Here is a 27,211-nt window from a genome sequence, read left to right as displayed (position 1 = left end):
ACACTGTCTCCTCCTGCCGAGGAGCGCGGTGCCTTCAGAGGTTGCTTCAGCGACGATGAACACGACACCGGGCCAGAGCTCGCGAACGCTTGCTGTCACCCACAGATCTCGTTCCGACAGGGCAGACAGCGCTGCGGCCCCGCAGAAAGATGCTCAGACGTAGGGTTCGCTCCAAGCAGATACTCCAGGAGCCAGGGGGCTGCAGCTCGGGCTTTCGTGCTGTAACGGACAGGACCCATCTATCCCTGTGCGTAAGGCCGGGCTGCGTTTCCGTGCTCTCCTGGGGCAGGTCTGGGAACCTGCAGGTCTGACGGTCCCACAGCGGCTGAGCGCTGCTCCGGGCCGTGCTGGCATCGCTCGCCGGATGAGTCTGTCTGTGCCGGGGAGCCAGGCTGGCAGCCCCCACCAACCCAGCGCTGCCACCAGCTCCGTGTCCGCGTCCCCTCGGCAGAGTCGCCCGCTGGCCCCCGGCTCCGTCAGCTGCTCCCTCCCAGGGCTGCAGCACCCGGGGAGGCACCGGGTCCCCCCAGCTCCTGGGGCTGCACCCCAGTCCCAGCGGGCGGCAGGGGCTGCCGGGGGGACACGCAGCACGGTGGCAATGTTTGCGGCTTGGTGGCATCACTTGTCAGACCGGTGGCATCACTTGTGGCACGGTGGCATCCCTTGCTGGCCTCCCCGGTCCTGCTGGCCGTGCTCGGCGAAGGGCACGCGGGGAAGGGGCCGCTCGCTCGCTGGCGGAGGCTGCGTTTGCTTTTCCAACCGGCCGAGGAAATAAATAGAAACCCGCGTCTGACGCAGCGGCCGCTTCAAGGCAAAAGTAACAGACCGTGTGATTGTCTGGAGAGTCGGCAGCAAGGCTAGCAGGACTGATCGGGGTCACTTGGCACGTGGACAAAATCTTCCTACTCCCTGGTTATCAATCATACAACATACAACCTTAATTACACCATTTTGGTCCTTCACTACATACTTATATTAACATTATTTCTTCACAATAGTGATATCTAATGCAAAAAATACTGTTAAGGAAGAAATAAAATAGGAAAAGAATTAGCAAAAAATTACAAGTTATATACAGATTAAAATAAATTCCATCAGGAAAAAAAAAAACACAATTCTTTTATTATTTTCAGTTGGCCCCCGTGGGAATAATTTAAAGGCCAAGCGCCTGGGCAGGGCTGTGCTGCAGCAGCAGCGGAGGCAGATGTGCCGGGACGGGAACGGCCCGGCCCCGTCGCAGAGCCGGCTTTCTTTTGACATTCTGGGCTCTCGGGCTCTCCTCACCCCGGAGCCTTGTGCAAATACACGGAGCAGTTCGGCTTACACCGACCGGTGGGCTCGGAGCCTTGGGCACTTTCACAGGGCCTTGCCGAAAACCAAAAAGGAAGGGTAAACGCTCTTGGGAAACACACCGGTGCTGCTCAATCTACCTGGAGTCCCTTCTGCGCCAAAGCTACCCCAGACGCTTCCCCCCGGGGACAGGGGATGCTCCCGGCTATCCCAAACCAGCCTCCTGGCTGCAGGGAGGGAGTTACAAGGGTCTTGTTCCTGACACAACCTCCGCTTTAGTTGAGTGGCGGCTGCCTTTGTTTTGGCATGCTGGGATGAGGCTTCGCCACCGCCTCCCTTCACACCGGCCCGGCACAGATGCCTCCGGCTGTTCTCTCCACGCCGGGAAGGCAGAGGGGCTGCGCACGTCAAGTATTTACAGGCAGATATACTGACCGCTGGCTGCTGTTTCTCTGAAATCGGCCATTAACCCAGTTCTGCAAGCAGTTATCACCTGATACAACACTTACTAGAAGCACACCCAGCACTAAAATACGCTGAAGTCAGTGGGAAAAGCTCCTCTCGACCTCCCTGGCTCGGGACGCGACCCGTGCCCAGCCAGGCTGTGGCTGTGGAGCTGCAACGGGCGAGATGCAGCGCAGCGCGTGTCCTCCCTCAGCGGCAGGAGCACTCCGGCCTCGGCATTTCTCGTCTTTAGATGCTGCACTTAGAAAAATTCTCAGGACACACATTCTAAACTTCATCTGTGTGGCCAACGTTACTCTTTGCAAGGTCCGATTGCTTTCCTGACTATTCCGTAATTCAGCTTTACCTGCGAAACCGCTGCTCCAACAGCAGATTGCAACTGCAGTGTAGAACAGCATGAACACCACAGTATTTCTGGAGGCTGCTTTGTATCGGTAAAGAAGATGAGACTTTGAAGCGATTTAAAAATCACTCATTAAATACCTGGGAGCAATTTTAGAGTCAGAGAGACAATTTGATTCTTAGCTGTGTGCTTGAAGAGAGGGCCGTACCCCTGAGGATGCTGAAGCAAGGAAATTTTAATCTTTCTACTTAAATTAGAGGCCAAACAGCGGTGTGCTATGCATGAGCAACCATCCAGCATACCAAAACAACTGCATGAGTCAGAAATTTCTGCCACAGTTCCTGGATACTATCGACACCGAAAGGATGTCGCTCTAAGAAAACCCAAAGAAGCCCTGGGAGATAAATGAGAAGATGTGCCTGAATCGCCCCCCGTAAGGCGAGCCTCGCCCACCCCGCGCGCCTTCTCGCGCACAGGCAGGGGTTTACCCCGGGACCGCTCTGCCTGGGAAAGTCCAAGCATTTCCCGCAGCCCGGTCCATGGCGGTGCCCCCGGCCCCTCACCAGCTGCGCACGCCTTGGTCTGACACACGCCGACGCTCCCAGCCCCGCGGCAGCTCGGGCGCACGGAGAAGGAAAGCTCTCCTAACCTCGCAGCGCAGGCACACGCACACAGGGCATCCAGGGCACAGCCGTGACCGTGAACCACAGATTTGCACGGTACATCGATAACCCCAACCTCAGCAACGCCCCAGGCTGAAGATTTCTCACCCGGGGCGCTGGATGTGGTGTATCACGACTGCAGGCAACGTGGCCTCGCATTCGAGACGCTTTGCACTGTGCCAATACGTTTCACTGGGAACAAGGGATAGGACGGCATTTCTGTGGGAGCGCAGAATTTCAAATTCTTTTGGGGGTCAATTAAATGGGTTGAATTTACCCTTCCCTGGTATAACTCCAGTGACTAGGTCAGAATTGCACCAGGGATGGGTCGCACCTGGCTCTCTTGCCTTATGACTTCACTATCCAGCTGAATTGGAAGGAAATGCTACCGAATGGTTTCAAGCTTTCATTAATACGCAGGCTTTACTGGCTCAGTGAGACTGGTTTGTAACGTTAGAGGGGCCAATATTTGATTGCACCGTTGCAATTCGTGTCTTGCTCGTGCTATTCCTATAGACTGTGAACTCCTAGGGCTGCATCAGGGTTGTCCAGTTCTGGAGAGGTTCGTTCTGATAAATTAGAAGTGAAAACTCTGGAGAGATAAAAATGCAGGACTTGTAGGTCGGATGCGACAGGTTTCCTTCTCAGCCAAAAGTCCAGACGACTCCCTGAGGCCCTCTCATCCATCTTCTGCTTGCTAGGATTTTTGCTAGGATAATTGCAGCACCACCGCCTCCTCGCTTGGACTCTGGCCAGTGCCTTGGTGACCTCTCAGAGGTGGTTGATGGGGTTAAAGGTCCCCGACTCTGAAGCTGCTCCTGCCATGTCCAACCAAGCACCCAGCGAGTTCTGGGAGGACGTGTGGAGGGGAGCGTTCTCAGACAGGGACAGCATCATTGCATAAGCCTGGAGGAGAAGAGAGTAACGCAGAGGAGACGTGTGAGCGCACACGCGGGACAGGCTGGAACAACCGTGTGAAGCACAGCACACCAACCGCATGGGAAACGGAGCCTTTGCCCGGGGCTGAGACCCTTGCCAGCAGGTCTAAATGTCCATCCACATGCCAGGGTGACACCATCGTTCCAACTGCCCAAATTGCCACCAAGTTTAGAGGCAGTGGTAGGGTTACTCAGCAGAGGCCATCGTTCCCACTGGCTTTTATAGGACCAAACCCTTTCTGTGCCAGCTCCGTGCTTGGCCACAAACCCACACGCTTGATTCTAGGCTCTGCTCCCAGGGGAAAGCCGCTACCTGCGGAATGCCAATTAGTTTGTGTTGTTTTGTTCTACAGACAAGCAAGTGGCTAAGTGAGGCCAGTGCCCGATCACACGCCACCGAAATGGCGAAGCAACATCCATGCCAGCTGCAGGCCGACGGGCAGCAGGATAACCACCCTGACCCACTGCTTGGCATGAGCTGCCTGGTGCCTGCAGAGACCGCAGCTATTTAGGAATATAGGCGTGAAATGCTCATTGGCATTACCAGTGTGTCCATGTGCTCTTGGCAGGGTAGATCTATTGCTGCAGTGAAACGGTTAAAAGCGTCTGCTGAGAAAAATGCAGCAAGACGTCCGTTTTCTCTATGACAACCCGCTTGCTTCTTTGTAACCTAGATGCTCTCCCTCCTCCAAGACTACTTGTCTCACACACCTTCGTGTCCTTTCACAGCCCACACAGGTGACGTGAAGACTTAGGTAGATGATAACCTCACACACCGGAGGTGAAGGCCAGTGTAATTGCCACCCACGACCTGAGACAGAGGAGGACACGGTCCCCACGCTCCCTGGTCTGCTTTAGCCGGTGTAACGTATGCTCCTACTTGGCAATGGAATTGGGGCCTCCCCTGCTCACGGAGGTTGCACCCACCCACCCAATCCTTTGCAGGGCAACAGACAAAGACGAGACGTTATCTGGGACACCAGTACAGCGCTCAGCACAGCAGGACCCTTAGTAACGCAACTGTAATGGTGACAATACGAACAATTACCCAACTTCAGCCTCTCCTCTCAAAAGCTGAGAGTCAGATCTACTTGTCAAGCCAACGCATTCAGGTTTTGTAGGTGCGTGCTGGAAGAGGTACAGCTTTGTAGCGCTATAGGCGTGCACGCTTCTAAAATTACTTAGAAGAAGGACAGCCACAAAGGAGTGCTGTGCTGCTCACACAAAAGTTGTTTTACTATTACGTTTCCTGCACAAGAGATGGTTCAAATTACTTAAGTTACTTATTCTGATTTAAGTGTAACCATTCGTGCACCTCATACGTTATAAAATTGGTTCAAAAACCAAAAATAGCCCACCCCATCCAAGCACAGCACCTAACAATGTAGTAGAAATTTTAAAAGAGCAAGCTGTTCCTAAAGTGTTAGTATATTCGGCATATTAGTCACAGGACACATGTAAGAGTCAGGCAAGTGGCTTGTGTTTAAATTAGTTTCACCCGGAAAAAAGCTGTGTCTTATCTTCAAGCAGACCTACCCCAGCTTCAGTACTAGCACCTACTATGAAAAAGGACAATAATTTCACAAGTTTTGGGTGATGATAAATCAAAAATCATGTTCTGCTTGGCAACTGCATTAAGCTACTGCTTTGCTGGACATTTGAACTAGATTTAATGACAAATTCTGTTGCTTGAAGGTTAGAAAGAGACTCCAAGGCAACAGCTCTACTCATCGCCCACGAAGGGTTGAGTATGCCCTCTCCAGTCCAGTCCAGTGATGTAACTTCATTGAACAGCTCTTTCGTGAGAATCCTTTTGTAGGGATCAAGATACGAACTTCATAAAACTGGACTGAGCATTTTGGTTTAACGAAAAAGCAGAAAGCACAAATGGATCTGCCCCAAACCTCCAGACTTTTCTCAAAACTCCAATAGATGCCGAGATGTCATTTTGGGTTTTTTGGTGGGTCTGAACTGGTCTAGCTCAGTAAGCAGACTTCCATTTTATGGTTTGCTTTTAGAAATCAGGGAGATACATGAGGAATTCCTCTAGACTTGCTGGACTGCAAGTCCTGGAAATGCTATTGTCCATTACACCTTTTACAATCAAACCCAAGGATACTTCATCACTGTTCCTGCAGACCACACCTCGAGTTTCTTAGTATGCACCGACTGAAGGCCCATCCCAAAGTATAAATAAGTAATAGTCATAAAAACATTTATACAGACAGATAAAACCAGACAGATGCCTCTATCTTTCTATATAAGCATGTTCTCCCGGCACAGGCTAAGCGATAAATTGACCTGGTGACCTAGAACTGATGCCCACTCCGTTCCTCCTCTGCTTTAGCACAGTCGCAACAAGACACGGTTCACATATGATTCAGGCATTACGGTTAGAATTCCTGCTCGCTGGAAGGGGAAAATAAACCTTAGCTAAAGGAGGCCAGCTGCCTGCTAACCCTACCGTACGTGCCGGTGGCAAGCTAGATAAAATGGTCTGTCATATACCTACCTGGTTTTTAGCCTGCCTGTACAGAGTCTGTTTTATTGTCTCAGAGTCTAAGGTGGAATTAAACACATCTTTAACTTCAAATGCTTCCTCGGCTGCTTTGCGAAGATCCAGCCCCTTCCCAAAATTCGGCATCTGCTCCAAATCTAACAAGCCGGCTTCGTCCTCCTCAATACACCTGTACCAATGACCAGGGGAAGGGGTTGACCTGTTGTTAGCTCGTCTCACCGTTCACATCTCGCCAATGTGCGTGTTGCTAACCCAGTGCCTGCATGCACATACCATGGGGGGCTCACAAGCCACATGCATGAACTGACGGACAGACAAACACGACAACGACACAAAATGCAAGGAGCAAAGAAAAAGTGGAGAGCACGACTATGCACAAACAAGCATTAGTGCTATCGATATTTGTGAGTCAGCGTGGCTACAATTCACTTTGGTCTCATGTGTGGAGATGTCCAGCTCCTGTCCACTCCCTGAAATGTCTGACGCTGGATCAATGTCTGAGGAACACTGCCGCATTGTCTTTGAGTTGCAATGAAAACAGTGATGCACTGAAATCGAGTAAGATACTACTTTGCATCGTGGGACATCTGTTACAAATACCAATTAGGAAACTGAGGCTAAAAAAAAGGCTAAGCCTATACTATGTGCAACAAACTTCAATTTTAAAAGTGTCTAGATGTGGCTTGACCTTGGGAAAAAAAAGGCTTCACTTTTTCCCAGAGCTCTGAGAACTCCACTTGAAGTCAACAACATTCTGCTCCAATTCAAAGGGGCAGAGCAGCACAAATCGGCTGGCATAGACGGGCCTCCTCCTTTGCCCTGACCAGTGTTTAGAGAACTGTGGTACCCCGAAAATGCTGTTTTCTGTGTTGGACTAACTGTTCCCCCGATAGAAACTTCTCAAGTCTTGGATATACACCTCATCCCAGGTTCTCCTTGCAGTCCACTTGTTTCGTGTCCCCCACCATGGTGAAAATGGAATCTCTCAAGAGAATGCTTAAATCAAACTGGAGGTATGATACATGGCTTGAAAAATAAAACAGCAGCACTCACAATCTACCAGTGACACTGGGTCAGAACTCTGAGCCCCGTTTGACTTCTCAAAGGGAATGGCCCACCTCACCTTCGGGTGTGGTCAAAGCTCATGGTGAGAGATGTGGGCTCTTCATCTTCCTCATCCTCAAATGCTCCTCGGGGCTCTGCGGCGGGTGATACCGTTTCATCCTGTGACTTCCCTGTCAGGCTGTCATCGTCTTCCTCTTCCAGTTCTTCATCTTCATCATCCACATCTTCTGTTTTCTCATTTGCTAATCCATGACACTGGGAATTGCCATCAATATCCTGGATTTCTGGCCTGAAATATTTGGTCACAGGGGGAAAAAAGAAAGAAAAGAAAAAAAGATGCCAAATGCGTAAGTCATGCGTTTTCGCTGTAATGCAAGACCTTGATAATTTTATACATATGTATGAATACAAAGACATATTTATGTACATATATATATATTATTTAAACTGCAAGGAAAATGAAAACCAACATGTTTGAGACATTTAAAAATCAGCCTTCACAGTGTCTTAAGGGCTAATAAGCACGTCAAGTATACACTAGTCCCAGTGCTTTTCAAACTAGAATTTTGTCTAGTCTGGATTTAAATGACGGGTTTCCATCTCATAGAATACAGCCTTGGTGGGACAAGTGGCTTTCCTCCTTCTCCGTGCTACTGTATTCGAACAATCTCCCTTCGAGCAACCAGGAGGAGGAAGCTTCCTCCCGGTGTAATCTAACAGCCAGCCTGAACTCTCTCTCAGACTGCTTTTGCTATTCATGCCCTACGGACCTAGTGGACTCCACCAAACTAGCGCTTTTATATTACGTTAAGAGAACGAGAGCAGGATCACGAGCGCTATGGACTTGGAACCCAATCGGATGCCACCAAGCGACATAAAATAAGACTAACGTCTTCACCAGAAATTTTAAGTCAGCATGTTCCACGCTTCTCACTGTTCTTTCGCATCATCATGTGGATTTCTCACACTTACGTTTTGGACTTAAACCTTAGTATTGGCATTAAACAGCTAATTGTGAAAACAGGATAGCAGCAGGTGGAATATCACTCTGTCAAAATACGGTTTGTGATACGGAGAGATCTGAAACAAACTAATAGACTAGAAAAGCAGGTGCCTCTGGTTTCCTTAACCAGTACTTTCTGACCAGTGATGGAACAGGCCACGTGGCTTCACGGCAGAAGGTAATGGTTCAATATTCACATTTTTACCTAGAGAAACGGTGTTTTCTCACAACTATTGCGCTGGAGCCAGCGGCAGCAGCCTGCCTGCTTGCCTGCTCTTCTCTGGAAATTTGCTCCGCTGGTTGCTCCCACCAGTTCCCAACCGTTCGCGCCTCCCTGGTGTCAGCCCTCCTAACTGAAGCCACTTTCTGAAAAGACCTATCACAGCTTAAAGTCGAATGCATTTTCCTCCCAAACTGTTACATTTCTCTCTTTTGAGCGTTTCACACCAAGTACTGCAGGACAGAGGCTGACGGGTCTTTCAACCACGTTAACAATACATGTCACCAGATAATTTTATTTGCTTGTCTACCTTTTATCTGCTAAAGTTGATGCTTGATTCATCTCACTATTTGCAATAAAATTTCTGATTTCAGAGAAATACGAATCCTCTTTTTCATCTAAAAGTGCATGGTTGTCGGATTCCGAGTTTGGGGAAGAGGCACTGGTCCCAAGGTGGTTTGTAATGACTCCGGAGTGCTGGCTCACTGGGAGAGAAACAAGAAAAGAGAACAGGAGAAATAATCAGGTATTGTCAAAGCTATTATTAAGAGGAAAAATAAAAGAGGAGCATTAGGCAAAAATCCTCTCACGATATATTAATGATTTAAGAGAAATCTCATGGCTCGAAGCTGCCAAAGGAAGCTCATGTTTTCCAGGCTTGAACTACAGAGCTCCCTGCAGCGCTGCCTCCAGCTCTGGGGTCCCCATCAGAAGGACACGGAGCTGCTGGAGCGGGGCCAGAGGAGGCCCCGGAGATGCCGGGAGGGCTGGAGCCCCTCTGCTGGGAGGACAGGCTGAGAGAGCTGGGGGGGTTCAGCCTGGAGAAGAGAAGGCTCCGGGGAGACCTTCCAGCCCCTTCCAGTCCCTAAAGGGGCTCCAGGAAAGCTGGGGAGGGACTCTGGAGCAGGGAGGGGAGCCATGGGACGAGGGGCAATGGTTTTAAACTGAAAGAGGGGAGATTTAGATGAGATATTAGGATGAAATTCTTTGTGATGAGCCCCTGGCCCAGGTTGCCCAGAGCAGCTGTGGCTGCCCCATCCCTGGAGGGGTTCAAGGCCAGGTTGGACGGGGCTTGGAGCAACCTGGGCTGGTGGGAGGTGTCCCTGCCCAGGGCAGGGGGTGGCACTAGAGGATCTTTAAGATCCCTTCCAACCCAAACCATTCTATGATAAGCACACAGCAATGCCCCTTCCTACCTGGAACATTCTCGTGTTCGTGTTTCTTAAGATGTCGGTCCAAGTTGGTCTGCTGCCCAAAGCATCGGTTACACAGGTGACATTTGAATGGCTTCTCCTTGTTATGGATGTTTCGAACGTGCCGCTGGAGGTTGGAGGAAATGCTGAATGACCTGTCACAGTATTTACACCTGAAAAATAGAAGCAAATGCCAAAGAGTGCAACGTGAGGGGAAAAAAAAAGAAAAAGAAAAATCTGACTATCAGAAAACCAGAAAATGTTGGTCTATAAATCTTTACTCAGCTGAGGACCTGGGAAGCACAAGGCATTAATCATTCCAGACAAATCTGATATTATTGTTATTCAAGGAGCACAAAGAAAGGATTAGGATTAATTAAGAAGTGAGCCGTCCAAACAAATAAGAATTTTAAACAAAATAATTACTTTTCCACACATGAATGTAAATATGAGAAAGGTGAATTTATTTCTTCCACCCTTCTCATTTTGTAGGGGAAGTAGGTAAAATATGGCTGTGGAGGGAGGAAAAAGAAGACAGAAGGAGAAGAAAGAAGGGAGGTTAAATGTATAAAATAGTTATTAGCTAGCATATCCCTACATGACACAGTTATCTGGACACACAGAAAACTCCAGATTTATTTGTGAAATTCCTTGTGGTACTCAAGACGTAGGCAGTACAGCGTGCCTTTAGAGGTAATTATGGTTATTATTATAGTACAATAGCTCCCAAGAAATACACCGTAGCTTCCAAACAGGATAAGATTTACTCCTATGTAGTGAATATCTGGTTTACGATGAAAAAATGTGGAACGCGAGGAGCCAAGCCAGAATGTTTAGGGAAACTGCTGAGTGAAGAAATGTTCCCTCTTTGAAGCAAACCTCTGCAGGACCCACGCTAGATGTGCTGGACGCTTGTTCAAAGTTGGCACCCCCCCTCTCTGGATTCAGATTCCCTCCAAACAGAAACAAGGCTCTGCTAAACCGTGGAGCTTTGCGAACTTGGGCCTCTACTTCTCCTCCAGCGCAGGAGGAGGAGGCAGCCGACGTACTGAAGAGGGCAGCTTTGAGCCACAATGAAGAGTTTCGGAACTAAAGCCACAGAAAATCTAATTCCTCTCTGAATCCGCCTGAATCCCTCATTAGATCTCCCTTTAAATACGTCATTTGTACCTCAACAAAGCTGCTTTCCTCATGGCTCTACTTCCAAAACCCACGAGAAGTAGAATCCTTTCTCCGCTGCAGACCTCTGCAAATCCTCTACGCTTACGGGACAAAATAAAAACTGGTCTTAAGCCCCCGTAATTCCAGAACAAAACCGCTTGCTTCAGCGGAACGGCTCTCTGCTCCTCTAACCCAGAGCAAAATTTGTCCCACCGAGCTGAGCCGCTCCTTGATAAGACATGGAGATGGCGCTGCATTTGTGTACGTCTTGGGAATAGAACCACAGAATCACAGAATCCTCTGGGTTGGAAGGGACCTATGCATGCCACTAGCTCAGGACGTGAAGAGGGCAGATGGACCTTGTCCTGGGCCTGTGTCACTCAAGTATGAAACTGGATTTGCCTTGACACTAAGGACGTAGTATTGTTTCCTACAAACACAACAGGTTCAGATACGGGAAGGAGGTTTAAGCGTAAAAAAATCAATGCTGTGAAACACACACACAACTTCCAGATGTGCTACAGCTGTGATTTTTATTTGGTCTCTAAAAATAAATTGATATTATTTTTGGAAATAGCAGAGATACATTTATGAAACACTCTCTCTCACTGAATGTTTATGGATTCCATGTCCACCTCCGAATTTCCTACTGTTAAATCACCAAGAAGAATAAAGATATTTCAAATAATGAACCTTTATTATGATTAACCTAGGAAGAAAGCAAAAATCTCTCATTTAAACCACAGTTTTCTCAGCCTTCAAAAGTTCTTCTTTTTCATTTTTTCAAAAAACACGAATGGAACAAGTAAAGAAAACAAGACATTATTTGAACATCAGCAAGAATAAGCACAGTTTTCCAGCTCTTATTCTCCTCCTATCTGCTGGCAATGAATGAATCTGCTGTCAGCCGCTGCCAGGCTTCCGCAGCGTCTGCTGCTCAGCACGTCCGAACACTGAAATGTCCGAAATAGCCGATACCCCAATATCCCTGTTACTCGCAGGACTTTCATTAGCGCTTTTGCCTGGCTTGGTTCTACTGGGGTTGCCCCCGCAGCCCCCTCCTCGTCTCTGCTGATGCCCAGGGCTTCCCTCCCCTCCCTGCCTGGCCCCGCCGGCTCCGGCCCTTCTCCGCGGAGCGCCCCTTCCCCGCGGAGGAGCCCCCTTCCCCGCGGTGCCCGGTGCCCGGCACACGGGCTGCCCGCATCGCTCGCAGTCCCAGCCACTTCAAAGGCAGCGCTCGATGCGCCGGGCAAGAGAGACCCGGCCTCCCGTATGTCGATTTATTTAGATGTTCAGGAAGTCTTTGAAAAGTTTCCTTTGACAGGTCCCCGCTCTAACTATGAGCTATGTGGATCCAGGGTAGGGGACGGAGAAAGGATAAAGAGCTTGTTAAAAAAATAGAAAACAGAGGGGCATTCGAAAGGAGCAAGAGCTAATGTCTGAGAGCAAAGGGATGAGGGAGATGTACTGCGTTATTTGTGGTCCCAGAGGGGTCGGTGCTTGGATCTCTGCTGGTTTTAATCTAAATAAATGACCCAGACGGAGGAACCAGCTTAAATTCAGGGAAGAGGTGAACACAGAGGCAGGAGAAGAATAAAACTCAAGAGAAGCGATATTTGCTTTGTAAACACACTGACAAAATGCTAATAAAGTTTCTTCCTTATCAGTTTAAAGTAACACACCAACGGGCTACGAAAACACAAAGCGGGAGTGAACGATAGCTAAGAAGGAGCCAAAGCCGGACCTCGGGAGCCCCGAGGAAGGGCAGGCGATCTCGGAGCCGCAGGGGAGGCGGGTACCTGGTGTGAGACACGGGAAGGGGGACAGCAGAGAGCAAAAACCCGCGAGGAGCGACTGAGCTCAGCGCTGCACCACTGGGACAGGTCGGTAACGCTTCCAAAGAGACAGCAGGGCCTTTGATAACACCTTTGTAAAGTCTCAACAGCATGACAGCACTGGCAAAATTTTCCACTTATTTGATGACCAATGTGAGCTGTAAGGACGGAATTGTAGAAACAAAGCATAAAGCACAGGGACCGCTACTCCTCCTCCGAGCAACTCCTCAATCTCAAGTGCATTTATACCAGCGATGAATTTAGGCTATATTTTAAAAACAGAAAACGAGAATGAAGAGGTATTGATTGAACTATGTGCAATCTTAAGTGAGGGGTAGATGTCAGCTTTAGTTGTTAGTTTCAGCTTAATGCAGATAACAGGACACGGGGGCCTGAAAGGAAATTAAAGAAAAACAAATTCAAAACAGACGTCAGGAAGCACATCTTTATAGGAGGAATCACAGCCTGGCAGGCAAAGCGTCAGGATTGGGTGTAATTCAAGAATCAATTAGATGGCATCCTGGAGGGAACGGACATTTGAAAGAAGAAAATAAAGTCTTACTGAATCAAACCGCTTTTAGTTGTTCTCAGCCCAGGTTTTAGGTAGTTTCTGTGATTCTGTGATTGCAGAGAATGAAAACAAAGCCAAGAAGCAAACCCACTGCTACAACACACCTCTATGTTCCTGTGTCCCGAGCATAAGGAGCTTCACGAAAAACTGCCCCTCCTGGATTGGGCTTGGAAAGCTCAGAATGACAACAGAGTCCTGTGTTTTACGACCCGAGTTTCTGTCGTTAAGTCTGACATGATTTCACAAGCCCAAATTTTATTTTGCATTTCTCTGAAAGAAAGAGTTCAGTTTGATAGTCCTTTTTACCACCAGGTTTTGAAATCCACACTACTGAATTTTAGATTTGGTGTGGAAGAGTGAACAAGAGCACGGCGAATTTCACTGGCCAGTGTATCGCCTTTCAGTCTTTTCAAAGCAGTGGATTTGTAGGAAGTAAAGTGCATGACCAGGTATTTCTGACTCTTCAAAAAACATGCAGCGCTTTCCCTTACAAAAAGAATTATTTTGCCTCCTTATTGCTCCTGTGCTGTTAATTCCTACTTCTGACATAATTAAATAGACACCTAGGAAGTTTAAGTGACTTGGTAAAGAACACATCACTTAGCAATGACAACCGGGAAGCAAAACCAAAGCACCTCGTCTTCTGGCCTGCCTGTTTCTTGGTCTACACGAGGACACTTGGTCAGTTTATCTTAGCTTTAAGAACACTGTAATTCATATTTGGATGAATACTTAACACTGACACAGTCAAAAGAAAAAACATTTAAACAATCAAAAGAGAAGTTACAAGAAAGACATCAGTAAAATACTGAAAAGTCAGCAACCTCCTTTTACCTGCATAAAGTCAGCACTTAAAAAACAAGCTTTCAAAACAATTATTGCTGCAAAAGTTGGAAATCTCAGTTCTCTGAGCGCAAAAGAAAATCAATGATAATTAAGCTCTTCTGTAAACGTAGCACTAACTCTCAGGAGTGCTATTAGAACGCAACATTGTCCAGAAGTCAAACCTCTATTACAAAAAAAACACACAGGCCATTTTCTGGGAGAAGACCAGATCAAATAAATCTTTATTTTCCTAACCTTTGTTAAGTTGCAAGTCTCCTTTTTTGGAAGAAAACTGCACTAACAATCTCTGAATAATCGGGAGCGAGCGTTTTAGTCAGACAGGGGTGTACAGTGAATACACAGTATTCATTCAAGGCATATCAAATAACGCAACTGAAAAAAAATCAGAACGGGGAATGGTTCCAAAATATATGTCTGCTTTGGAGAGGGTTTTTTTTATTTTTAATTTACCTAATGTCTACACTCAAAATTCTGTATGGCTCTGTATGGAAAAAAAATTTGGCTCTGTATGTACCGGGGATTACAATGTGGGAGAGAAGAGCTTCTTAATTTAAACCAAGCATAAAAATCTGATGTATTTGACCACACGGCCTTTTGCTGCTCATAAATTTGTTTGTGTTCCTCTTTATATAATAACTATTACATTAGTTTGTTGTGAATTTACGCCTGTGTACAGAAATACCATACTATTAGCTACCAAAACCGAACCGGTTGGAACTGTTACCATTGTTCGGCAACGCGCAAAACACTTACCCACGTGGTGGAAAACACAATGCTTGATTTTCAAGTGAGCTCTCAATTCTTTACGCATTCAGTTTTGCTCACATACGTACCTATTCTAACAGGAAATCAACCAAAGTGTATTTGTTGCCAAAGTCTTTTGAAACTGACTGCAAAACACTAGGAGAAGAACACTGGGGGGAAAAATTCCCACTTGGTCTTCCACGAGAAATGTTCCTTCGTACACCTACACACACACACACTTACCTATATTTTCTTGTGAGTTTTATTCAAATTTAAAACCTTCGCTGAAAGAGGAGCCCCTGTATGAGACCCAGCAGCGGGGGGAGCCAGGCTGCAGGCGGGGGCTCCGTGCAGGGTCCTGGCCGGGGGAGGAGATGGGCAGTTTTTCCATGTGCCCCTTTGCAGAGACGCAGTGCAAACTAAGTATAAAAAGCAGATCCCCTCGTCCACAACCAGCAGAAAACAGTAGTGCAGCCAACTCGGCACGTGAAACAGCGCGTGAGTTTGCCCCCTCACTCTTTAAACTTTGTGATTTCAGGTAGGACACTCCCTAACCGAGGTTTTGATGCAGACACACTACAGGGCTTGGCTTTGCTTTTGTTTTTTGATCCACTACTCCAGGCACCTCCGATATGCCTTAGGAAAAGAAAAAAAAAAGGTCTAGCTAGACCCAGCAGTTAAATTACTGGCAAGCCCTTCAAAACAGCCCGATTTTCAGAGACATTCAGCACCTTCAGCTGTCCTTGAGATGAATGGTTAACGTGAGTGTTAACCAACACTGCAAATCAGGCCACTCCTTTGCCAGCATACATCTAAATATAAGTTAAGTGTCTATCTTCAAGCTGCCAAGCCTGATTATTTTTGGCTGGTACACATAATATACAATCCTATGAATCATTATATGTAATGCTACAGGACTGCTGTATTATGTTGGCACGGCTTTATAGAAAGGAGAAAAAAAATAAGAGCGGTGAATGAGGAGTGTGTTGGGAAAGGGGTTTTATGTGGGGGACAACATCACCTGTAGGGCTGTTCTCCAGTGTGCGTCCGCAGATGCCTTGTCAGATTTGCTGAGCGAGGGAAGATCTTACCACAGTACCTAGACAGCGGAAGCCAAAGTCACCGTCAGTGCGTGAGAGTCCCGCCACCCCGGATCGTTCCCAAACACCGTGTCACCACCTACCGCCGACCCCACGCCCAAACCACGCACACGGGAGCCCAGCAAGGATGTAGTGACCCATCCCCAACACGCTCCCAGCTCCCACCCGAAGGGGAAGATCCTCCCGAGCCTAAGGACGAACAGTTGTGTGCGATACCCTTTGGCTGAGTTTCTTCCACCTATTTTTCTAAAAGCTTTTTGAACGCATGCGAGCTTGTGACACCCACAGCCTCCAACGGCAAGGAGTTCCTCTGCTGAATTTGTGCTGTGTAAAAGAACCTCCCGCTCGTTTGAGCCTCTTGCTCCGTGACTGCCGCCCATACCACCTCCTTCTGCACTAGGACAGAGTGTTTTATCACTGCCTCGTCGTTCTCCATCGCTTCAGATTTTTATAGATTTCCTTTATATCCATCTTTAGTTCTTTATCATACAAAATCTACTTGATCATCCTTCTCGGAATTCACAGAATTTCCTTTTGGATAAATGCTGCAGCACGGTGTTACTGTTATCGGGATACACACTCTGCTTAGCATTAGGAAATGCAGCAATGGGAAATGAAAGAACAGAAGGAACTGTGTTCCATCATAAACCTGATTCACAGTAAACCTTAAAAGGAAGGGTGGTATAAATAAAAACATTAATATTAAGGATGAAGGGTTACATTCTGTGACTATGAAACCTGACACTTAATGTTGTTGATAGAAGCTATGAGTAGACTTTCGTAATTTAAGAGACATTCAGCACCTTCAGACGTCCTTGAGATGAATGGTTAATGTGAGTGTTAATCAACAATGAAAATCCAAATATTGACTTGCTAGTGTATATCTAAATGTAAGTTTAGTCCCTGTTGTAGGTAGAAACCTCAAATTTCTAAACACTCAACTGAATTTTGAGCCCGTGGCAAAGTTGAACATAGAGCCACGTCAAACAAAATACGTACCCCCTTACTGCACCCAAGAAAAATGGGGTGGGAGCCACCCCAAGAACCCCTAGAAGCTGCAGGTAAAACTGCGTAAGCAGATACAGGTTTTTATTCCCCGGTGATCTGCTCCGATACCAGCTTTTAGAGCTGCAACGGATACAGAAGTATTTCTGTGGATACAATTGTGTTTGAAAAAGTGGTTTACTGTATGGCATTTTTAAAATTGCATTATTTTGCATAGCTGAGATTGGACGTAGCTGAGATCGCACTCACACTGGCAACTGCGGCATTTGCTACCACACACGAGAGACTTGGCTTGGAAAATTCTGTTTGCCTGAGAATCTCCAGATCTGCTCTCAAGGTTATTAAAAATTACAATGAAAATAGAAGATGCTGATTTTCTACCAGACAAAACAAGCTATTTCAGAGTGAATTAGTCATCAGAACGCTCTGTTCTAATTCTGCTGCTTCTTGTTTTCCCTCCCACCCCTGCCAAGACAGTAAAGATGTCCATGGGAAGTTGCTCCGTTGCCCGCTGGTGTCTGATGGAGCTTCCCAGCCGGGGTGCCATCCTCCAGGGCTGCCCCTCCGAGCTGGGGGGCCGGTCCCTTACCTGCAGGTGTATCGCTCCTTGCCCTTGCGCAGGATGGGGTCGGAGAGCGTGGGCGGCGGCGATCGGAAGTTGAAGGGGTGATGTGGAAGGGGCTGCAGGGAAGTGCCAGTGTCCGCCTTCATGGCTGCAAAACTCTCCAGTTTCTCTGTCATTGTTTCTATGGCTGACATCTGCAAGTACAAGGCGAGACCTCCTGTCATAAGAACCCACAGGGAGAACAGTATCTGATGCATAAAACATGCCTTTTAGCACTAGTATGTTGGTCAAAGCCTGTTGCTGATGTTTGCTCTTACTCTCAGAAGAGAGCTGCACAGCGTGACATGGAGCCACTGAATCCAGCCAGGAAAGAGAAATAGCGTGTCGGGCTCAGAGAACTCCAAAACGACTGGCAAAGCCATGCAGTAACCATCAGATCTTAGAAATCAGGCACTTGTTTACCTTCTGCAATGTGCACGTGTTTACTTCCAGCATTTCAGATTAAAAATTATCTCAGAATACACCTGGTTTCCCTTTTTCCAGGGATGACGCTGCAATTAGACAACGCGTTCAACTGCTGGACGTAGAACTCACCGCCCAAGCCCTCCTCACACCCAAACCCAAGTCTTGGCACACGAGGAGGTCTGATTTCTCATGCAGCACCCGTCCCCCTGGCAGGGCTCGGAGGGGCGGCAGCAGCGAGCCGCGGGCAGGCAGGTCAGCAAGAGAGCCTGGGTTGGAGAGGACAGGGGAATTTTGGGCAGAAGGCAGAGGAATCCTGGCCAAAGCAGAGCGGGAGGGAGCACGGGGAATGCGCAACCGCTGACCCGGGGGCTGAGAAGGAGGAGAGGCTGAGGCTGGAGGGGTGAAGAGGGAGCAGGGGGAAGAGGAGGATTAAGATCAGGCTCAGGATGGAGCGGGTCCACAGAGAGTTTGCCTGGCGAAGAGGCTAATATTTTAATTATATGTAAGAAAGGTTCAGAAGCAGGTAACGGTGATGGAAGGATGGGTGGGAAATGGCTGAGCTTCCTGGAGTGAAAGGGAATTCCAGCCAAAATACTCTCTGTGAGCTGCGGCTGGATGAGTTACGGTTAGGAGGACCACAGCCTACACACTGGAAGCCTGGTGGGATGGCAGCGGCAGACACACAGGCCTAGAGCTGTGACACCAAACAGAGCGTCTCTGGGTGCCTTTATCAGCGTTAGTTCGTACGACTCGGCAACGGCCACGTTCTCACGCACACACGGGGTTAAACACCACACCAGAAAGAGGGAGAAAGGGAAAAACCTGGAGATACAGGAGAACGGGAAAGCAAGAAAGGAAAGAAAAAAGTTGGCCTGTGCACAAAAATAAGGATACACGTAAAAATCCTACCTAAAGAAAAGCACTTTTACTTTCATTAGAGCAAAACAGGAAATCCAAATCCATGAGAGAAACGCAACTGGGAGGACTACGCTGACATCTCCAGCGCTCAATTTTATGCACTCTTGAGAGCACTTTTCAAGATACCAAGCAGAAAACATGGATAAAACAAACAAGGCGGCAATAAAGCTGCCTCCTCGCCACAGATGACATCAGCGGGAAGGACGGGAGCGCCGGGGGCAGCGGGAGCCCGAGCGGAGAGTCAGCCCGAGAGCGGGGGACAGCGAGAGCGGAAGGCAGTAGGAAGCCATATATCAAAAGTAGATGCTCTATTGTACAGGAAGGGCTGACCTTTTGCACGTTTACACTTTATTAAACTGGGCTCGGGGAGAGGGGGAAAGAGAGCCAAGATATTGTTTAAAATGTATGACTATAAAAAAAGTTGTCTTAATCACCAAAGAATACATTGTGGAAGGCTGACAACCATTCATAAGCTGTAAAAAAGAGGAGTAGTAAAACCCATTTCTCGATAATAGATCCACGGCCCCTTAGTTGGAGGCTCCCAGCCCATGATAAATAGTAAGTAATACTTAGCGCCAGCCACTTGAAAAGGTTACTTGATCATTTACAGCAAAAGCTCTGCCCCAGCTGCCAGTCATGTAACAAAACCATCATGTTAAAATGCTATCCGGATCTTTCAGAGCTATGCCACTCAGCCCTTTGCTGGAGTACCTGGAGATATCTTTTGTTGTGCCCTGTTCTTTAGGCACTTAGTCAGAGATGTTTGCTGGCTTGATAGCCGTAGGCTTATTTTAAAATTCTAAACACCGGCCATAGCCTCTCCAGTGGTAAAGGCACTTTGCTATTTAGGGAACAACTGCCTGGTTATAATAAAAAAGAAGGGGAGAAGAAAAGAAACTTAACAGGTGAGAAAAGGTTTCCCATTAGTTATCAAAAAGTTACACCATTTATTTATGTCGTCCAGATTTTCATTTAAAATAGACAATGCAAGAATAACTCCCATCAGAGCAGAGAAACTGCTGTCAATGACTGGCTAAGAAATACAAGTTGCCTGAAATTCATTTTGAGACAGAAATCATCCTCTGAACGCTGTGTCTTTATCACATCTTTTGGCTTAATCACATCTCACCCGGGGCCCTCCATGAGGGCTGGGGAACTATTCGCAGAAGCAAAGGCTGAGAGCGGACCAGAAACACAGGTAGAGCGTGTCTCTAATTGACCCGGTATATGAACGTTGGTCCTCATGAAGAAGACACGCAGGAGCCTCTGAAAATACGATTTCTTAGGAAAAGATCCAGGTTAATATAGGATGGGGATCTGGGAGTAAAAACCTCACATACTCTTGAACAAATGACCTGTGTCTTCGTTCACCGTATTTGAAGTACTCGATTGATGACACACCATGGGAACAGCAACTCTCCAGACCAAGTGATCTGTACACAGCAACCTCTTTATTAAAAATTAGTTATCAGGAAGTTTCGGGCTCGAGTGATTGTAAATTTTCGGCTATTCTGTGTGATAAGCTATTAGAGATAACCAGACCTTCCACATCTTTTCATTGCCATGGGAAGAGGACGTGGTCAGGATTTCGGGAACAATGTTAATAACCTTCCACCCACTGCTCGCTCCCGCTCAGGCTCTGTTCGCTTCTCATCGCCGTGTTGGGTTGCTTTGCCACACTAGCTCCTCCCCGCTATCAGATTCTTTACAGGCAGATATCCCCACTATTCTAACTCACACAAACACAGGATGTTCCTGGCCAGCCTGTCACCATTATCCAGCCTCTACGAAGGAAAAATCGGGGGAAGTTATTAACCAAACTCTGAGGCTCATGCAAAACAATGAGGGAACTAAGTTTAGCTGTGAAAGCAACCAGGATCCAGCTTTCACAAACCTGCACGTTATTTATCTAAGGTGGGAAACATTATCAGAGGAGAACAATGCATGTGAATATAAAGGAGAGTACAATAATGCCCACAGAGCTCAGCTCCCAGCGTGTGGTCGCTGCAGGAGGGACGGAGGACAGCTGGGACCGGAGGGGATGTCGGGCAGCGTGGGGCAGAACTCCCCGCGTTCTCTTTACGGAGCAAGGAATGCTACAGGCAGAGGGAAACATCGCTTCTCGGACAGTTTGGCTGTCACTTATGAGATAGCGGGGTTTGTAAACCGGGGTTGATTCTTGTGGACAGTCGTGGTTGCGCTGGACTTAGTTGTGCCTTTTGCACCCTCTGGGGTAAAGGCCTGGCCTGGCCGTGCCGTGGGCTGATGGGTTGGTGTTCCCATCCGCTCTCCAGCAGGAAAGCTGTCCAGCAGCGCTTCCCACTGCTCTGCAGGGACTCGCACCTGAAGGAGATGCAGAGGGAGCAAATATCCGCGAGTTGTCAGAAGACGAGAGCCTAGAGCAGCTGGGCAGGAAGGAGAGAACACAAGTTCTCCGTCAAGTGACCCATCACCCTTTGGAGCAGAACCGAGCCCTGATTCTCCACTGCCCTGCACTTTCACGCTTTCTAGATGATGAAAGGGAACGTCAGGCAGGTATAAAATGCTACTGCTGGGATGCTGGGCAGTCCCTCTCCACTGTGCACTACTGCAAATGACTGCACCGGGCCTTCCAGGTGTTCCCTATAGAAAAGTTACGCAGGCAGTCCGGCAGGGGAACGGGGGCTCTGACAGACCACATGAGCTGCCCAGACCCCATCCCTGTCCTTCTGTTGATGCAAAAGAAACAGCAAGGCATAACTACCGCCATCCTCAAACCAAGTCTGAGATTAAAAGTATCTGAAAGCAACTGGTGGAAAATAGTGGAGTTTCCAGTTGGGCCCTTGGATGAGAAAGAGCCTGATCCAAGTGACCTGTTTGTACCAGCTCCATCTCAAACTCCTTGGCGTTCCATCAACGCTGCCTCCTAACGTCGCTGCCCTTACCTGGGGGTGAAAAAGCAGCGGGGAGGGTCGCAGGTACTTCTCCTTTAGGGCACCCACAGGATCTGTCACCTTCCGCTTCTCCACCCTGCTGGACAACAAGACAGAGGGTTACATACCTCACAGGGCTACAGGCAGCAAAGAAACACCCAACCCATTTGCAGAGGCGTTTCAATTATATATATGAGGCTCTTCTATCGACACAAATGCCTGTCTTCCCCTTCTACTGGATATTACACATTATGACCCACAAGTTACTCCGCAAAAGGCACAATATGAAAACGGATCCCCTCCTTTGGGCAATATTTTTTTAGCCGTCAGATTGACGACTAAGAAAACATTTTGATCTTTCTGTGTGAGAACTAATGCCTTCGCTATGGTGGTTTATAAGCCTCTGCTGTTGTGAAATATGAAAAAAACCTTTACAGCAAAAGCAATGCTTAAGTGGGAGAAGCTCGAGAGTCCACAGCAGGCAGCCGCTGCATGGAAAAAATTTGTCTTTGAGAGTTTGTCTTTATCTTCAGAGTTAACACTGGGTCAGGCTTTGCAACCCCAAGTGTGCTGAAATCATTAGGTGTTTCATATTTATTTCCTCCCTTGCAGCTGAGATATAATTTGCATTGAGTTTCTTTGGCAAGCATATGTGGACAACAATTCTAAAAGTTGGGAACCGGTGGGAGATTTCTGAAGCGACTTAGGAACCCGAGTTCTTCTGACGACACTTCAGTCCATTCAACATTCCAAGCTGAAGCATCTTATTATGCAGAAACAATCCTAAACTTTTGAAAATATTGGCTTTGCTTTCACAAAATATTCTACTTGCAGGGAAACCATGGTGTGGAATCACCAAAAAGAGAAAGTGAAATGTCCTCCATGGGAAAAAGTGTTATGAAAGTGACTCCAATAAATGCAGCTGCATCTTTAAATTACTGGAATCGAGTCCATCTCAGCTAAACCAGCAGAAATCCAATAGTAAGAGTAATTTTAACTACATTAGTCCAGCATAAATGAGAGCAAATTATTTTGCCGCATTTCAGCTGATTGGTGCGTGGATCAAATTACCAAAGAGTTTAAAAGAAGAGTCATGCAGAGTGCTATTTAGCGAACTGTATTTAATCTGCATTTAATTTTTTTTTTAGGTAGAACAAAAAGAGAAGAGCTGGATTTGAAACGCAGTCAGAATTACTGTGCTTCGGAAGGCACGTGTTCTTATGGGCACCAGTTTTCAGAAAAACAACAATACGTAAAAAGTTTCTCCCTGGCACAAGGTAAAAGAGTAAATCACAGGGAGCAAGTGCCGGCGCGGTGAAGCTTTGCCCTGGGCGCTGCACTGGTCGCTGCGATGCCCCGGGGCTGCCCCGGTCCCTGGCGTCCCCCCGGCAGCACAAAGCCGCCGAGAAGCGACGGCGGCGTTTGCCACAGCGTTACCATCTCCCGGCGCCGGGGAACGAGGACACGACAAACGGACCAACTCCCTCGTCAGAGCCGAATTCCGCAGCCAGCGGAGGATTAAGCTGATCTTTTCAGCCCGGTGCCTGAGAACGTTACCTTAACAAGGCTGAGCTAAAAACTGCACTGATTTCAGTCTGTCTGGCTGCATTAAATTATATCACCAGGAGAAAATGTCAAGGATTTAAGTGGCCTTTGGGAGAAAAATGAAGGAGCCAAATGATGTGAGAGAGTCTGATAAAGAGAAGTTTAGAAACAAAATATTTCCATATTTTTTAAGCTGGGACTTGGAAGCTCTGCTGTTTAGCTCATTACATCAGAAGTCTGATTCGCAAGCAACTCCACCGCTGGCTTTCTATTTTAATATATTACTAAAACTATATGCATCCCGTGGAATGCAACAAACGATGCCCCCATCCTTCACTTCCATCTGTCTTCTGGACCTTTACGGTTTTCCCGAGGCCGCTATTTTAATTGGCAACGGCTTTTCCGACCCATGTTATTTTAACATTCCTAGTGAGAATGCCCAGAGGTGGCAGGATCCTACGTTAACTCGAAGCTTTTGCCTTTCTAGCCCATTTATTTATTTTTTTCCAGAAGTTCCTTTTACAAAAATAAATGCCGGACTATTTACATCATGACTTATTTTTCCAGGAGGAGATGACCACGGTGGGTCCCAGACAGAATACATTACACGTCCCGAGCTGTGATGTAGCCGTTTCCATCACAGATGGTCAGCGTGTAAGCAAGCAACACAGCGTCAGCCCCGAGAGCGCTGGCAGAGCGAGAGACGCTTTCTTAATAGCCAGCAATGAGGGCTCGCTAATCCTCATCTCGGCTGACAGTTCCTTGGCCTGCCTAGACATTGACATCATTTTTTCCCACAGTTATCAGCCACACAATAGCAGCGAGGCAGTGCCATGGGTGCTGTTCTCCTGGCCGGCGGTGAAGGTCGCGCCGCCTGTTGCTGCTCGCAGCCCTTTGAAGGCTCAAGCGAACCATCCCGGCGCTGACACAATCGCTCTGCGGCCACTACGAGTCTTCCCAGTGCTACGGAAACACCGGCTTCCGCAGCACGTCCATGGGCCTCGCAGCAGGCTGGGTCCCGGCCGCACTCGGGGCACATTGGGCTCAAGTCACCCAAGAACAAACCATCCCCTCCAGAACGGGCCGTTCAACGAGCCCGCTGCACCTACCGAAATGGATGCTATGAAGCATCCTATCCTAAGGGAGAATTGATTGCCATGTTAATGTCTAAATCAAGTAGCTCAGGATACCTCTTTTCACCCAACTTTACTACAAACAAGGACACGGTATTCGCTATGTGCCAAACCCATCTCATCCGCAGCAGGAGGACAACAAAGGTAGTGCCAGTGCCCGGGTGGGGAATACACAAACTTACCGGTACCCTCCCTGCAAAGCTTAAAATAATCTTCCTTTAGAAACAGGTTTTACAAAAAGCTCTAAAACAACAAAAGACTCAAGTGTTCCCTGTAGAGCTGAATTCATTCCTTCTGGAATTTTAACTGGCATTTGGATAACTCCATCCAGCCTGCTTTAGATGTGCCTTCCCTCTTCAGCTTATTCTAGGCATGACATCAGGCATCGCGCCTTCCTCAACAACCAGCCGTTTCAAGAAAAACTAGAAACCCCTTTTTATCTTCTACAAAAGGTAAGTCTGCGAGAAACGTATCCGGGACATATATCCAGATAATAACACGCTACTGTGTATTTACACTGTACTTGTTACTCCAGACTTCAAAATGTTTCAAAAGGCTGGGCCCACAACAGCAGTTCCTCCAAACTGAAAAACTCGACGAAAAGGAATTAGAAAGCAAAAGGGGGGTGGGGAGGAAGAAAGGTGAAGTGGCTCACAAAAGGCCATCAAGTCAGTCAGTGGGAGAGCTGCATTTCCAGGCTCCCAGGGCTCCTGACTCATTCCCAAGCCATGAGAGCCCGGGCTCCGAGGCATCTGAACTCTGCATTCTTATCGAATCAAACCTCTGGAATTTCCCCAGCAGAAGTGCCATCTTAGTGTTGGCTCGTGGGAGAGTCCTTAAATAGGTCAAGTTTCTTCTTTATCAAAATAAGGATGTGTTCTTTATACACATCGATTACGAGTACTCCTCCCAATCATTCAGCCCCTTCGATTCAGGAAATGCAACGTGCTGTGACAAAGCCGAGGGAAGTACCATCAGCTGCAGCAGACTGCCACTGCTCTTTCTAAAGAACCTACACCCCGACCTGCCTCAAGATGCGATGTCAGCTAGAAAACTAGCTCGTTAGAGGAAACGTTTAAGGCAGGGTATGTTAATACCTGTATATGGGGTCCATGAAAAAGGGTGATGGCTTAGCATAATGCAGGGATGGCTGCTGAGGCAGCTGAGACTGGGAAATCTTGGGTAAGACTTCACTTGCCATCAGCTTCCTTTCCCCATAAATGTGGTTCTTCCGTGGCTCTCTTCCTCCGTTCTGACTGGCTCGGATGCGGTTGCCAATGCTCAGATCCAGTGGCTGTTCTTCCCCTGAGGATGGGGCTGGCAGGACCTTGGGTGGCGGCAAGATTGGCTTAATCTCTTTTGGCTTTGTGGTGAGATCGAAGGGCGACTCTGAGCTGGTGCTGCCTACTTTGTGGAGGTCCCTGGGTGACTTTGGTTCTGCCTTGACCAGCAAGTTGTGATTGAGGGTCCGCTCCGTAAAAGGATAGAGTGAATGGGGGAAATTGGGGAGGAACTGAAAAGGGAACATGGAATGATACGGGAGCGAACCCATCTTTTTCTCCTGCATCCCCATAAAGCCAGGCCCAAAATACTTCTCCGCGATGGAGGCGATAGCTTTAATAGAGTCATTGGCTGCCCCCGTGGTAGGCAGCAGGTGCTCCTCGGGGGGAGGAAAGAAGGAATGCTGAGAATAGAAGAGGGGGATCTCACTCGTGTTGTTGGTGGAACTTGCAGACACAGAGCTGCTAACAAAATCTGGCTTGCTCTCAATTTGTTTGCCCTTATCTTTTGTTTTGTCCCTGTCACTCTCTGCATCGCTGTCCAGGTCAGAACCGGTGCCAGTAGTGGTGTCCAGATCTGTGCCTGTGGTTGTATTGACGTCCTCGAAGTCGCTGCCATCGGACATGTCACTGTTCCTGGCTTTTAGCTTCTCCAGGTAGGAGTTTTCCAGGCTGCTCTCACACTTCTCCTCCCCTGACGCGGCCTGGTTGCTGTTGCTCACTGCAGAGATCAGAGGGAGTGCTGGGTTCCCAAGGGGGCTTGGAAGCTTTGCGTCTTGAGTGTGGTTGAGGGGACTTTTGAGCAGTTGTGTGGGTGGTAACAAGGGGGGCCTGGGGTACAGAGACGGTGAGAAAATCCCTGGGAATCCCGGAGTGAGGGCAGGAAACGCTGGGGGGGCGGGTGAGAATGGAAGACCACCCGGGTGCGGGCGGGATGGAAAATAATCATTAAATCCCAGGCTGGCGTGATTGAGGTTGGGAGAGGGCTTGGATTTGTCCATCATGGAAGTGGGCGTTAGGGGGAGGCCGGGGGCAAAGATCCCGCCCGGGCTGTAATGGTTCTTGCCCTCGCAGAAGCGGCGGTGCTTGTTGAGAGAGGAGGTAGTGCTGAACATCTGCCCGCAGTCCTTGCACTTGATCTGGGTGCGACAGTCCGCGTGCATCCGCTTGTGACGGCAGAGGTTGGAGAACTGCGTGTAGGATTTGTGACAGACCTCACCTAAAGCGTCAACAGAAACCAACAACAAAAGCGATATGAAATTAACAGGAAGCGGCAGGGAATTCACCCGGAGCTTCAGCGGCCTCCCCCCACCCCCCGAAACCCCCTTTCCCTAAAGACAGAAGAGAAGAGGCAAAAAGCAGGCCGCGGCCACACGCCCAACTGGAGCCCTAGGAGCCCAGCTCCACGTTCCTCCTGCCAGGGCTTCCCTCTGC

At 48.1% G+C, this 27,211-nt stretch overlaps 1 protein-coding gene across 5 annotated transcripts in view; it reads right to left on the bottom strand.

Moving 5' to 3' along the window:
• Positions 1-1,094: 1,094 nt before the first annotated feature.
• Positions 1,095-27,211, bottom strand: part of PRDM16 (PR/SET domain 16) — a 345,169-nt gene continuing 319,052 nt past the window's right edge. For all 5 annotated transcript variants that reach the window (XM_074609605.1, XM_074609606.1, XM_074609604.1 and 2 more), the window contains 9 exons: positions 25,595-26,996; positions 21,832-21,919; positions 17,549-17,718; positions 15,876-15,953; positions 9,701-9,870; positions 8,815-8,989; positions 7,340-7,570; positions 6,211-6,385; positions 1,095-3,666 (listed from right to left, as the gene is read on the bottom strand). In XM_074609605.1, coding sequence (XP_074465706.1) covers positions 3,532-3,666; positions 6,211-6,385; positions 7,340-7,570; positions 8,815-8,989; positions 9,701-9,870; positions 15,876-15,953; positions 17,549-17,718; positions 21,832-21,919; positions 25,595-26,996 — 2,624 coding nt within the window. In that variant the 3' untranslated portion in view covers positions 1,095-3,531. The remainder of the gene's footprint in view (positions 3,667-6,210; positions 6,386-7,339; positions 7,571-8,814; positions 8,990-9,700; positions 9,871-15,875; positions 15,954-17,548; positions 17,719-21,831; positions 21,920-25,594; positions 26,997-27,211) is intronic.

This window comes from Larus michahellis, chromosome 16 (assembly GCF_964199755.1).
Source record: "Larus michahellis chromosome 16, bLarMic1.1, whole genome shotgun sequence".
NCBI lineage: Eukaryota > Metazoa > Chordata > Aves > Charadriiformes > Laridae > Larus > Larus michahellis.
This window is presented reverse-complemented; position numbering and strand designations above follow the sequence as displayed.